Source organism: Oryctolagus cuniculus, chromosome 7 (assembly GCF_964237555.1).
Source record: "Oryctolagus cuniculus chromosome 7, mOryCun1.1, whole genome shotgun sequence".
Classification (NCBI taxonomy): Eukaryota; Metazoa; Chordata; class Mammalia; order Lagomorpha; family Leporidae; genus Oryctolagus; species Oryctolagus cuniculus.
Genome location: NC_091438.1, coordinates 48593015 through 48607818, shown reverse-complemented (window position 1 = coordinate 48607818; position 14804 = coordinate 48593015). Strand labels below are relative to the sequence as shown.

The 14804-nt window shown below is 51.1% G+C and overlaps 1 protein-coding gene and 1 non-coding gene across 2 annotated transcripts; one reads left to right on the top strand and one right to left on the bottom strand.

Moving 5' to 3' along the window:
* Positions 1 to 282: 282 nt before the first annotated feature.
* On the top strand, positions 283 to 6997 carry LOC138850401 (neuroblastoma breakpoint family member 6-like protein). The gene is made up of 5 exons (XM_070076895.1): positions 283 to 389; positions 2529 to 2764; positions 3991 to 4042; positions 4863 to 5026; positions 6867 to 6997. The coding sequence occupies exons 1-5, from the start codon at positions 367 to 369 to the stop codon at positions 6995 to 6997; spliced, it is 606 nt and encodes a 201-aa protein (XP_069932996.1). The 5' UTR covers positions 283 to 366.
* Positions 6998 to 13871: 6874 nt separating this feature from the next.
* On the bottom strand, positions 13872 to 13943 carry TRNAQ-CUG (transfer RNA glutamine (anticodon CUG)). Its single transcript has one exon. It is a non-coding gene; the product is annotated as a tRNA-Gln (tRNA).
* Positions 13944 to 14804: the final 861 nt, after the last annotated feature.

The window sequence follows — 14804 nt, the reverse complement described above, 5'->3', positions numbered from 1 at the left end:
CAGGGCTTGCTGCTTGCAGTGGCTCATGACTTAGATGAGGCCTAGGAGATGTGAACCCTGGCATTGCCTCATTCAAATCCAGTCCTCTCGTCACATTGCTCTACCTTCCATGAGCTTCTCGTTCCTCATCTCTAAACTGGGGAACACACATGAGTCCAAAGAGTACACGAGTGACAATCCCTGCACATAGCCTGGTGCCTGGGTTTCCTGTGTGGTGGAGGGGACTGTGCGTCCTCCCCATAGACAGTGACCTTGGCTGCATGGCCACCTGTCCGCTGAGGAGGGTGCGACTCTGTTTCCTCAGGGTGTGAGGAGTACAAAGACCTCATTGCATCGGTGCTGGAGGAGAAGCCTGACTTTGAGGAGATGCGATCAGCTGCGAGGCTGGGGTAAGGAGCAAGTCTGTGCAAGGAGAAGTGGAAGTATCCATGGCTGAACCGGACCAAGACTATCAGTGGGGTTGTGGGGTTGGGGTGAGGTAGGGCGTGGGGTTCTCCATGAAGTAACATATGGGTAAAATGGATCTAATGCCATGGGAGGACACAACAGTGCATGTCCAACTGTGTGTCCTGGACCCATTTTCTTAACTTTCCTGGGCTGGCTCACCTGTAAGAGGAAAGTGCTGACAGCATCTCCTGCAGAGGTTCACAAGGTCACACTCACCAGTACAAGTGGTTGGCACCATCTCTGACACACATGAAATCTCAGTGGTCTGCTGTACTTGCTAGACTTGCTCTTTCTTATAGACATGGTGACTGTAACTAATGGCATTTTCTAGAAAGATTTATTTGTGTATTTGAAAGTCAGAGCTACACAAAGAAAGGGAGAGACAGATGTTAGGGTGGGAGAGATCTTCCATCTGCTGGTTCACTCCCCAGATGACCTCAACTGCTGGGGCAGGGAATGGCCAGAGCTAGGGGCCAGGATCCTCTTCCTGTTCTCCCACATTGGTTGCAGGGGCCCAATCACTTGGGCCAGATTTTGCTGCTTTTCCCAGGCTGTCATCTGGGAACTGGATTGGAAGAGGAGTAACGGGGGTCGAACTTGTACCCATACTGGATACTGGTGTCCTGTCAGTTTAACATTTACACCATGGCACGGGCCCCATTAATGAGCTTTCCTACAAGAGATATTTTCCAGCTTTTACAGATATTCTTTCATTTTAAAACTATTTCCTCTCTACCAATTTTTTAAGCACTATAGGGCTATTTAGTAAGTGCATAATTGTGCAGCTATTGCCTGGAAAATGAATTATTACTTTTCTCAAGGCCAGCATTTCCCTTCCTAGAGAGTGTCTAACATAGGGTAGATTGTGGCATTCAAACTGTCTTTGAGCACTTTGCTGAAGTGATCCTATACAGTCATGTGTGTAAAACCCATGCAAACAGAGATAGGACTTGGAAGGGGGTACAGGCCTGAAGCCCCTGTTTGATTCTCCTGTAGGCCTTGACTTGCCCCACACTTTGTAGCATTTCTAGGGATTAGAGATTGACAATGTGAGAACAACCACTTGGCTGACAGAAAGAGAACATTCAGGCATCTGATAGGGTGGGTGACTCTAGAGGCTTGGTCCAGCTTCAGGATTCTGTGGTTCTCAGCATTAACTGGATGCCCCATGTGTACCTCTACTGAGTGCTGTGAGCTGAATAACACATGGCCATGTCTGTCCAACAGAGCTCACATCCTATACTGGGGCAATGAGAAATGCTTCAGGCTTTAGAAAACAAGGAAATCTCACAGAGATGACACAATCATCATCTGAAGCTCGTGTACTATCCTTGCATTCCTACTGGTTATCCTCATCTTCATGACATTCTTTTTTGTTGTTGTTGTTTTTGTTTGCTTCTTTCTTTCTTTCTTTTCAGGCAGAGTTAGACAGTGAGAGAGAGAGAGAGAGACAGAAAGGTCTTCTTTCTGTTGGTTCACTCCCCAAATGGCTGCTACAGCCGGCGCTACACTGATCTGAAGCCAGGAGCCAGGTGTTTCCTCCTGGTCGCCCATGTGGGTGCACGGCCCAAGCACTTGGGACAACCTCCATAGCCTTCCTGGGTTACAGCAGAGACCTGGACTGGAAGAGGAGCAAGCAGGACAGAAACGGCACCCCAACCAGGACTAGAATCTGGGGTGCTGGCACCGCAGGCAGAGGATTACCCTAGTGAGCCTCAGCGCCAGCCTATCTCCATGTCATTCTAATGAATGTTGCCTTCATGGCCTTTATGGGACTTCCCACCTCTCAATGCCAGCAGGCGAGCTTGCTCAACACAAATGTTCCTGGCCCTATTTTCATACTGCTTGCTGTTCACTACATGGATGTGGGCTGAGGTGAGGGACTGAAAGGGCATCTTAATCATAGCAAAAACAAACAAGCACAGGGCCTCTGTGCACATTCCCCCTGCCAAGGCAAGCCTCACAACATACACCAGCATGCACCGTGGGCACTGCCCTTCGGCAATTCTAGTGGATGGCTCTGCCGAGGCTCCTGTGAGCTGTCATTCAATCTTACATTTCTGTCTTCTTCCCTACCTTAGCGGACAAGACTCCCTAGTTCAGGCTCGGGCCAGAGAACTCACCCACTTACGGCGCAAGATACAGGAAGGGAGAGAGGTCTGCTCCCTCTTTGCCCAGCACCTGAAGGACACGGGCCAGGCTTTTGAGGGCCTCCTCAGGAGCACGGACGTTGCCCGCCACCTTGGACAGAGATTCTGTGAACAGTTGGCCCAAGGAAGCCAGCTGGCAGAGAGCCTTGCCAGAAAGCTCACGGCGGGTAAGAAGCTGCAGCTCCAAAGGCCCTTCCTCCTCCAGAGCGCCTCACAGGAGGGAGAACCATGCCCTTACTGCCCCAGCTCATTCTTTTGCTCTTGTCTGTGGCACTTAATCCACATGCAGTTCGGACTTTTCAGAGCACTCAGGTAATTCCTTCGAGTTATTCTTTGCAAGGTTCCATCTACAGTCAGTAAGAAAGAGTACAGAAGACTGACTTCATCTTGATGAGCATGGCAGGAAATAGACCTTTTTTTTTCTTTTTTTAGTTTTCAAAGGCAGAGTTTCAGAGAGAGAGGGAGAAGATGGGGAGAGATCTTCCACCTGCTGGCTCACTTTCCAGGAGGCTGCAGTGCCAGCACTGGGCCAGGCTGAAGCATGAGCCAGGAGTTTCATCCAGGTCTCCCATGTGGGTGGCAAGAGCCCAGGCCATGAGCAGGAGCTTGATCAGAAGTGGAGCAGCCAGGAATGCAACCAGTGGCTCTATGGGATGCCAGCACTGCAGGCACTGGCTTAGCCCTCTACGCCCCAAGGCTGGCTGCCAGATTTCATTTGTGAAATGGCTTTTCACTGGATGTAGGATTCTAGATTTAAAGTTTTGTTTTGCTTTTCTTCTCCAAGGATTTACTTATTTATTTGAAGGCAGTGTTACAGAGAGGTAGAGAGAGTGAGGTCTTCCATCTGCTGGTTCACTCCCCAAATGTCTACAACAGCCAGTGCTGTGCCGATCCGAAGCCAAGACCCAAGAGCTTCTTCTGGGGCTCCCATATGGGTGCAGGGTGCCAAGGACTTGGGTGGGCTTCCATTGCTTTCTCAGGCCATAGCAGAGAGCTGGATTGGAAGTCGAACAGCCGGGTCCTGTACTGACCCTATAAGGAATGCCGGTACCACAGGCAGTGGTGGCTTTACCCACTATGCCACAGCGCTGGCCCTGAGACTCAGTGTACTTTCAAATCTAATTTTATACATATCTTACTTCCTGTGAGCTGGAAAAGAAGACACTGTAGACATCATGGACACACATCGGGAACACCCTGTGCAGGGGATAGGAAATCCTTCCAAGGCTCTGCTATCCAGGTGAACCCAGAGGCCTCCTGGAGCAATTCTCCCAGAGCTTTCTGAGTATACACGCAGAAGGTTCAGTCTCTGATCATAGAGTCCCATCCATGTCTGCGATGTCTGAATGGGGCCTGCTTAGTTTCTGACTGGCTTTCTAGTCTCGCTTTGCAGAGAATCACAATGATCAGAAATCTGGAGACAGAGAGGAGACCCTGGCCCAAAGGTAACTCTGAATGGTAAAGGAGCTAGTGATGGAGTGAGGAAAACTAGAGAGGATTCCAAAAGCAAGGAATCCAAACAGAGGTCAAAGTTAACACCCTGAGCAACAAACAAAGCCAACCCGGAGACTGCGGATGGGACCTCTTTGTTCATGGATTTTACAAGGATGTGTCCTGTCTCCAATGGTCACCTGCTCTACTGGGAGCTCATACATTGTTTCCATTTATTAGTAACGTGTCAAGTTCACTTTTAGTCCGTCTGACCTAAAGGGAAACAAAATAGTGGCCCTTGGTTTCTGTGTGATTTTAAACCTTCATGACTGAACCCCAAATTCACATGCCTGTCTCTTTCTGCACAGTTTTCCTGAGATTTGTTGGAAGATGTTTCATTCCCATAAAGTTATCTTAAAAAAAAAAAACACAGAAATGACATCAAATATCTGGAGAAATCTAAAACTTGGAAGAAATCAGGGAGGTTTTGCTGTCTCGGGAGCCAATGTTCAATGGGCCATTTCATGTAATATGAAATACAATGCTTTATTTACACATCTCTGTTCACTGTTTTGGGTCTCTAACTGGATTTAGGGCAGTTGCTGAGTCTGCTTCTTCACACTGAGCTATGGGTCAGTGCACTGAGCACCTGCCGCTGTCTCTACCCCAGCTCTAAGCACACCCCGCCCCATCAGAAGTGGATGCTACATTTCCTCTTGATGCGATGGCCTCTCTGGTGTTCGTGCCACTTCCATGAGCTTCAGATCAGGACCTGTAATGAGCTTTGCTTCCAGGTTGCCTCAGTTACCTCTCTTATCTTGCCTCTCCCACCAGGCCCCACAGAGAGCACCAGGGGGAGGGAGGGAGTGTGGAACCTGAGGACGCAGTGGATGAACGGTATCTGACTCCTTCTGGCCAGCGCACCTGTGATCAGCCTTCCAGTAGAGACACCGTCCTGTCTGAGGCACAAGAAGCCACCTCTGCTGAGGACACAGGCCGTGAGTCCTTCTCTTGTAAATAAAGTACAGCTCAAAACCTTCCAGTAGCTTCTTCCTTCTGCATGCTCACCACTTCTGTCTGAACTGAGCTGTAGCATCTGTGTAGACAGGCCTAGAAGCTTCTCCTTGAAAAGGCATATAGGCTGAAAACAGCGCTGGGCTCAGGTGTCAAGTGCAGTCCTGGGTGGGTCAGATGATTTTCAGTGTTCCTGGTTGACATCTCGCCTGAGTCACCTTGCCACCACTGGCATAGAGCATCTGATGCACGCACAGTGGCCCATAGAGGAGAGTGAAGGGAGCACGGGAAAGTTTCAGCCAACTCCACAGTCCATGTACACAACCTGCCTCTATTGGGACAGCTCTTTTCCTGAGATGGTCTTTTTTTTCCCCAGAGTTATCTATTAGTTTGAAAGGCAGAGTTACATTCTGGCATAGAGGGGCAGAGCGAGAGAGAGAGAGAAAAAAAGCGAGAGAAAGAGAGAGGTCTTCCATCTGCTAGTTCCTTCCCCAAATGTCCACAACAGCCAGAGCTGATGTGATCTGAAGCCAGGAGCCAGGAGCTTCTTTTGGGTCACATGCATGTGCAGGGTCCATGGACTTGGGCCATCTTCTACTGCTTTTCTAGGCCATAGCAGAGAGCTGCATCGGAAGCGGAGCAGCTGGGACTAGAAACCCTCCCCCCATGTGGGATGCCACTACTGCAGGCAGTGGCCTTACCTACTATGACACAGCACCAGCCCCCCGTGCTTGAAATGGTCTTGATAATTATAGTCCGTGGATGGAATACCTGCATTTTCCAACCATGTAGGAATGCTGCCAGCCTTGCTCAGTTATCAGGCATCCTGTCCCCTTTCCTCCTCCCAAGGTCCGATCAGAGTGACAGTTGAAAGGTGATTTTCCTGAAGGCAGGTCTCTGATGCTGCCAACCCCTGGTAAATGGCCACAATGTCACGCTTTGTGCAGCAACACAAAGTTTCTTTTTTTCCCCCTGAAACATGGGTGGTTTATTCTCATTGCTGCATTGCCATCCAAACCAAGAGCCGACATGTCTGGTGAAAGAAAGGCCATGAGTAACCATGGTGCCAGCAGCATGCTCCCCTCCCAAAACCCCCCAGGGGCCAGAGCAGCTCCTGCATGGACAGAGGAGCCCCCTGGGCAGCAGCATCGCTGGTGTGTGTTCAGAACACAGCTTCAGTCTTTGTCTTCTCTCTCTTGATGTCCAGCTTCCCTTTTTTGAATTTTTGTGTATATCCTTTTCTTGGCAGGAGAATGAGACTGTGCTAATTCACTCAGGACCCACTGGGCTATTTGCTTAGCAATATAAACCCCGTCAGGCTTGTCTTTCTCCCTCTCCTTCACGTGGCAGGTATAAGTAGGTGCCCTTTATTACTCAGATCATCCTCCTAGGAAGGAATCCCCATTGCCCTTTCACATTTCACCGTGAGCTGCAGAGGAACTGTTCACCATGTGTTGAACTGGTCTGGGCGAGGTATGTAGTAGAGGAAAGTATTTCTAGTTCCTGCAGGTCACACCGAGGAGGTGGCCACAGCTTCCGTGGGAACCGTCTGGCCTTACCTGGAGGCCGTAGGGTCTTTGTTCCTCCTCTTTGCCTCTCCTCCACCTCCCATGCCCTTGGGTGGAGGCAGCCCTGTGAGTGTGCTCAGCGCTTGCCCATTCTTCACTTGAAACCCACCCAGGGACTGGTGTTCCCTGATGAGAGCATGACATAGGCAGAGGGGTAGGGAGAGGCAGGGATCTTGTACGGCGGCCTCTGGCTGTCCCATAGTGACAAAGATTCTTCCTCCCTTCCCTCATTTCACGTCCTGGTGGACTGCTGCAGAAGATGAGATCCAGAAACTACAGCAGCATCTGAAGGAGACCATGGTGGTCAACGTCAGCCTGCGACAGATGCTGCAGCGTCACCTCAGCACCATGGACAGAGACAGTGGTAGGGGGACCAGAGGGGCCTGAGTCTGGCAGTGGGTGTGTTTCCACGGGCAGGCCACTGGGCCAGAGCTTCACAGAATCTAAGCACATGTTAGACCTGCTTCACCCACTTCATACAAATGGCCTGGCTAGAGAGTGAGCAGTGGTGCTGTAACTCCTATTCTGGAAGCCACCAAATAGGCTTAGGTAGAGACTTGACCACGCTAAACTCTTCCTCCCACTTTTAGCCATCTGACCTCAAACCGTGTTCGTGCCTCTGACTCTGTGCACGGTCTGCGTCTGTTGGCTTATGTGAGTGTGGTTCAGTAAAACCCAGGTTTCTGAGTCCCGCCTTTATCACTCTCCTCCGCTTCTACTCTCATCTGCCTCCTGTGTCTCGTTTGGTCCTTGCTCCTACCTAGAGCTCCTCGTGGATCCTAGGGTACTTCTGCCTCAGCCCTCGCCTTCCACTGCTCTCATGCCAAGGCCACCATGCTGCATCATTGGGCTGGGCCCCAAAAGTGTGATCGAATCTCACACACAGCCCAGTCTTCCTCATATTGCAGCACCGGGTATGAGAATGATGTGAATGTGCTGGAGCTGGGGAGCAGGTGACCATGAAGCTTGTTCCCCATCAGCCTGTCAGTGCAGCCCTCAGGCCCTGCAGTGGAGTTCAGGAAATTAGCAGGAAGCCTTCCCTTAAGCAAATGTGAATGCCTTGCCTGACCATAATTCTCTCCTGGACAGGATGCACCTCCAACCTCTACTGGCAGGTCCTGGATTCCATTGTTCAGCTGTATGATGAAAACATGGTCCTCAGGGAAAAATACCAGAGACTCCCAGTGTGCAGGAACCCTGCCTGCAGAGGTAAGTGGTGAGGGCACAGCGGGAGGTCTTTGAAAATGTTGCCTTCAATGAGTCTTCTCATGAAAGAAACTACACAGAGAGCTTTTAGGTCTTCTTCTCCCAAAGAGAACCCAACAGCAAGGAAACCAAACTTACAGGTAATAGCTTCTGGGTTTGCAATTACCTCCCCTACAATGGATGGAACAAATCAAAACCAAACCCCAGATCCTTCCCTAAGAAGATGGGTTGATGGGAAACATCTAAGGTATGAGAAATGAGCGTTTTTCCACTTTTCAGAGTTAGACAGTAAGAGAGACAAAGATAGAGAGAAAGGTCTTTCTTCCGTTGGTTCACCCCCAAAATGGCTGCTACGGCCAGCGCACTGTGCTGATCCGAAGTGAGGAGCCAGGTGCTCCCTCCTGGTCTCCCATGTGGGTGCAGGGCCCAAGCACTTGGACCATCCTCCACTGCCTTCCCTGGCCACAGCAAGAGAGCTGGACTGGAAGAGGAGAAACCGGGACAGAACTGGCGCCCCTACCGGGGCAAGAACCGGGATTGTCGGCACTGCGGCTCACTAGGCTAATCCTCCACCTCACGTTTTATTTATTTATTTATTTTTTTTGACAGGCAGAGTGGACAGTGAGAGAGAGAGAGACAGAGAGAAAGGTCTTCCTTTGCCGTTGGTTCACCCTCCAATGGCCGCCGCAGCCAGCGCGCTGCGGCCGGCGCACCGCGCTGATCCGATGGCAGGAGCCAGGAGCCAGGTGCTTTTCCTGGTCTCCCATGGGGTGCAGGGCCCAAGCACCTGGGCCATCCTCCACTGCACTCCCTGGCCACAGCAGAGGGCTGGCCTGGAAGAGGGGCAACCGGGACAGAATCCGGCGCCCCGACCGGGACTAGAACCCGGTGTGCCGGCGCCGCTAGGCGGAGGATTAGCCTAGTGAGCCGCGGCGCCGGCCTTCCCACCTCACGTTTTATTAAAGAACTTTTTGGTTAGTTCCTGAAGATATCCCTCGAAACGCCCTGAGGAGAAATTACCTTTGCAGAATGTTGCTTTCCCCTGGGATGAGGGGCATCAGCCAAGATCTATGCCTTGTTCTTTGCTTGGCAATTTCCCTTTTTCTGCTTCTGCTCACTTCTTTCCCCCACCTCCACCCTCTAACTGTACAAGAACATTGACACGTCTCACCAGGCAAAGCGTGTTCCTGTCCCAGCCAAAGTCACGCTCACCCTGTAGAACTTGTCCAGCTTCCTCCAGGTGGAAGCCCTCCCTCCGCCTTTTCCAACACTCTGTGATGTACCAGAAAACATGTTGGTGTCCAGCTCAGGATTTTGACCTCTAGGTCATGTGGGTTTAGTCCTTAGCCCCTTGTCACCATGATCTTCTCACAGTCTTGTTATTGTCCAAGGACTCTGGTGGCTCTCATACTGTAGGGCTCTCCCTGTGGCCCCACCCTCCTATGAGATGGATTTAGGAGAATTTTCCTGCAAATGTCTTGTCTTTGCTGTAACAAGGCTGTGAATGTGCATGTTTGAGATATGACTCTCATCGTGGGGCCTGACAAAGACCTTTATTTTCTCTCGAGAAGCAGCACGGAGGGTAAACTGAGGCTGAGGAGGAGCTGGTGGGGGTCTAGCTAACTAACCTGCAGCAGCAGCTGGGAGCAGGGCTCTTGGCAACGGGAGGTGCTGGGGCCCTGTGTCCCACACCACGGGCAGCTAGCACACTTCAGGAGACTCTGCCTTGCATGTGCTAGCGCCACCATCTCCTTCCGGCCTGTGGTCCACTCCTGTAACTTCTCCCCTTCCCCTCAGTCGGGCTCCCCCTGGCCTCCATTTCCATCAGCTCTAGCACCAGCCCCAGGCAGTTGTCAGCAACCACACAGAAGATTGTTCATGAGTTGTTTTTGTTTGTTTGTTTATCTATTTCAGGTAACAACTGAAGTATCAAATGACTTGTTTAATTTCAATACCAAAAGTTAAGTCACCAATAATTCTCCAACTGATGAGAAAATAAAACAATAAAGCAAGTCTAAATCAAAGAAGTCACCATCTCTGAGAACCAAATTACCTGGCAGGACCAATGCACTGTTTGCTTGCGGAAATCCCAGCCCTTCCGTCTGCACATGTGATAGCCCCTAAGACACCAATGCCCAGATCAGGCGAGGATCCTCAAAGGCCCTCATCCTTTTCCCTCCCAACTCCAGCCTGGAAAGAGCAAGGATTTGGGTCCAGGAACGGGCAGAAAAAAGTCCCTGCAGATGGTTTACCAGCTCTCGGGCACATGTTCATTTTACTTGAGCGGTAGGGTTTAGAAACCTCAGAAAATAAATTTCATTTTACATACATTTTGTTGCCTATCTTTTTTGTACAAGTTGAAATTAAAACTTTTATTCTCCAGCTTGAAACAGCAATGTTAATTCTTCTTTTTAAAGGTGTTTTTATTTGGAAGGCACAGTGACATGCACACACACACACACAGAGTGAAAGGAAGAGATAATGATAGAGATAGAGATATAAAGAGAGAGAGAGAGAGAGAGAGAGAGAGAGAGAGAGAGAATCTTCACTCCCTAAATGCCTCCAACAGCCAGGACTGGGCCAGGTGGAAGCAGGCGCCATGAGGCCAGTCAAGGTCTTAGTCCTGGCTGGCAAGTAACCCAGTCTGTGCACCATCACTGCTCCCTCTAGGCACATTAGCAGACAGCTGGACTGGAAGTGGAGGCAGGTCTGATACTCGGCTCTGATACGGGATGCAGGTGTTCCAGTGGCAGCCCAGCCCATGGCACCACAATATCTGCCCCTGAACTCCCATCTTTTTTTCTAATACTCAGATTAATTCTTTTTATTAATGATTTATTTATTTTATTTGAAAGTCAGAGTTACACAGAAAAAGGAGAGGCAGAGAGAGACAGAGAGAGAGAGAGTAAGAGAGAGAGAGAGAGAGAGAGAGGTCTTTAATCCGCTGATTCACTTCCCAGTTGGCTTCAATGTCCAGAACTGCACCGATCTGAAGAGAGGAGTCAGGAGCTTCTTCCAGGTCTCCCACGCAGGTGCAGGGGCCCAAGGACTTGGGCCATCTTCTACTGCTTTCCCAGGCCATAGTAGGGAGTTAGATTGGTGGTGGAGCTGCAGGGTGCTGGAATGGTGCCCATATGGGTTGCCGGCACTACAGGCAGCAGCTTTACCCGCTATGGCACAGCGGTGGCCCCTAAACTCCCATCTCCATAGGTGCACTCCTGTATACTACAGAGTGGTAGCACCAGTCCAGGTGCATCAATCATTCCAGAATCAAATGTCACTAAGTCCCTGGGATTACACAGAAAAACTGCATTGGGTCCCCCACTCTGACAACTGACATAGGTCAGGCAAGAAATTCTGTGTTGTAGGAGGCAGGTCTGTAGGGTGTGTAGGAGAGCAGGGTCACACAGGTTCACTGCTAGAAAACCCAAGGCAACAGTCATAAAATGTTTGCAGAGTCTTGAGAGGTGGCTCTTCACTCCCGATGTCGAAAGTCTTCCTGAGGACTCCAGATTTCCATATAAAGGTTTCAGTGTAGCGCACAGACTGAGACATGTGCCCAGATTGCACTGGGCATTTCACAAACTTCAGTCTTGTTTTATTTCTTTTTTTGAAGCTAAACTTTTCCTGTCCACTGACTTGTCTTTGGCAATCCAACATAAAGCTGGACATCATTGAAACACAGGAAGCCCCAGGCTTACCAGACCTCTAGGCTAGCAGGCTGGTTCAGGTAAGCACCAGGAAGACACTTCCCCCACACCCTGGTGTGGGAGGGGCCTTGGATGAGAGTGTGCTGCAGATGGTGATCTCCATGTGCTGGTTCAGTGAATGCTGACGTCCATCAGCGACAAACATAAGGCAGAGCCCCACAGTTTCCATGCTGGGCGTCAGCCGGCTCTTCTTAGACTGCTGTTAAATTTTCATGCACACTTTCAAAATCTCACTTTTACTGCACTGTAGTGATGGAGTTTAAGCCACATAGTTGTGTAGCCTGGGGTGTGTTGCTTGTGGGACTCATCAAAGTGACAGGGGCCTGAGTGGGAAATGGAGATGACAACAGCAGGCCCAGAGGGAGAGTTGCGAAGAACATGGGAGCATAAAACGACCCTTCCTGGACCGGTAACCAAACTGGGAAACGGCAGTGTAAACGCCAAATCCTAGCCACTAAACCACCAGGGACACACAGCAAGCAGTGTCTGGTCTGTTTCCCTAGCAGCAGAAGCTGGATTGGACACACACATCGGAGAAGAACTAATCCATGTTACCACACCTGGGCCTAGTCCTGCCTTCAGGGAAGCCCTGGGAGGCCACGCCCTGCAGATTCCCGCCAAAGTGTGTACCACACTGGATGCACCAGGAGCCCTTCCCACAGACAGCCAGGTGCCAGGCACTCTGGCATTTGAGATTGATGGACATGGTTCCAGCTGCCACGCAGCCATGTAGCTGCACCTGCAGGACCTTGACCCTGGCCCTTTCCTTCCATCTGGCAGTCCCCTGCCCTGGCTCAGCAGATCCTTTTATGGGGATCTGGAGGGCTCATGAGTTTGGCTTTAACAATTCATATGCACAGAAAGAAGTAAATGAGAAACTTGGACAAATTTCAGAAGTAAAAAAAGCATTCAGATCCATGCCTAATTCCTCAATCTAACCCAGTACACATTTTGATTCAATTACTATGAAAAGGAAGGAGAAAAAAAAACCCTTTCACATATAGCTTTGCTGTAGGCCATTGCTGAAAGTTCAGAGTTGCCCTCTATGCACTAAACGTCAACTGAGCACCTCAGATGCAACTTCCCCGAGGGATTTTGTCAGACTCGTGTGGTCTTGTGTCTGCCTTTCGGAATGGAACAGGCGCAGCAATGAACTAGGGCCTGGTGAGGTGAGGAGAGGGCCGTGAGGAGATGGCAGTGTCCCGCCCCATGAGACTTGCCCGGTCCTCTTTGCTGGGGCAGCATAGCTTCGTCTTGGTGGAATTGTTACTGGAGAAATTGCAGGGTTCTTGTCTTCGCACAAGAAAGAATTCAGGTGTGAGACAGAGTAGTGGGAGGTAAAATAGCAAGGTTTATTAGGGCAGGGACATCCGTAAGGACGGATGGGCACCTCTCCAGACAGAGCCTGAAGACTGGGGCGGGGGCGGGGGGGGGGAGGAGCGAGGTTACATCTTGAGTAGAGAGATTACACCTGACCAGGCCAGGAGGGCAGCTCAGCAGAGAGGCAGAGGGCTGAGCGCAGTCCGGTTGAGGCTGGGGGTTTTTAAGGAGATGGGTCTTGCTTCCCCACCTCTGCTCCTCTTGGAACAAAGGGTTTTTTCGATGTAAATAGAAAAACTTCTATCTGAGTTTTCTCTTGAAGGTCTGCAACACTGCAGGCAGAACAGTCAAAGACTTCTCTGTTCCAGACTCACTTGCCTATTATGCTCAAAAGAATTTTAACAAACATTAGAGCACAAGAATGTTTTTCTTCTTTCAATGAAATATGCCTTTTCTTAACATCATCTCCCTTGCTCCTCCTGCCCAGAAAGCATGGGTGTCCTGGATAAGTCTTTTACCCACTCGAGTAGGTCCGACCCAGACTTTGCCGGGATCCAACCCAGACTCTGCTATACAATGGTCAGTGAGCATGCCGGGATATAAATCCACGGTCCAGACCCCAGCATTTCCCACCTGTCCCCCATAGCCATGGGTGATTTCCCCACCGGCTCAGGTTTCAGCCCCAGCAGGGCCAAGGGCGCCCTGTGTGCCTCTGCCCCTTCGTTCATGGCGAGGGCAGGAGCCCCAGCCTCGCCCAGGATGGGGATCCTCCAGATTGGGTCATTTCCCTGGGGACCGGGCCGGTGTAAAGAACCCATTTCTGGAAGGCAGACTCCAGAGAGTGCAGGAGAGCAGAACAAACCTGCGAGGTTCCAGGTGCTGCCAGGGACAGGAGGCATCGAGGCCCAGAGCAGTCCATACCCTGCAGAGCTGCCTTCTTGTCCCTTACAAGGTGGAAGGACCTCGGGAGCGGTAATAAATCCCATTGAAACAGTCAAAATGACAATTCAGTAAGTTAAAGGCAAAGGTCCCACCGAGATTTGAACTCGGATCGCTGGATTCAGAGTCCAGAGTGCTCACCACTACACCATAAAACCGAGATTAAGACCTACGTGCTCTGGAGGCCTGTGGTCCGCAGTAACTGCCAGGCGCGGGCTCCTGAGGCGAGAAGACCACCTGGCTGCCCTGCGGCTGCCCGACCTCCCTAAGCACCGGTTGCCTGCGTGGCGCACATTGCGGCTCCCGCTTACTTCTCTGCAGTGGCCGGGCTCCGGAGCCCGAAACGTCTCCCTTCAAAGCCGGCGGTTGCCCGGGGAAGGTTCGGTCCCTGTGCCCTGGGAGCCGAGTCTCTGTGGCGCATTCAATTAGCGCGCGGATGGTCTCAGCTTCAGCTGTTGAGGCCATTTGGGGAGTGAACCAGAAGAAGGAAGACGTCTCTCTGTGTCTCCATCTTTCTCTAACTCTGTATTTCAAATAAATAAATATATTAAAAGAAGAGAAATATGTAGGGAGAGAAAGAAAGGAAAGGAAACCTGAAAGCATTTCCCTCTTGTAAATCTGGCAGGAGCGGGTTGACTTCATGCAGATGAAGCCTGTGCCCTGGTATCTTCATTAGACAATGTGGTGCCTTTCTTGTCCCCTTTCGGCCGCCATCGGTCACTTCCCCCATCCACACAGGATAACAAACCCCGCGTTTCCACGAACACGTTTAGGGTCCTGCTGGACAGAGAGGGCAGTGTCCGTTCTCCTGCGGGAGCAGCACGGGCGCCAGCCTCTGGGGAACCCGCACTCCCTGCGGCCCCGCACGCCTGCGCCTCGCCGCGCCCCCGCACGTCCCCGAAGCAGCCGCTGGAGCTCCTCCTCGGGACGCCCCGGGAGCTGCCGGGTGCCAGCCGCTCCCACAGGAGCCGCGCAGCCAGGGCCCCGCCACGGTCCCTGGGCCCGGGACAGGCCTGGCA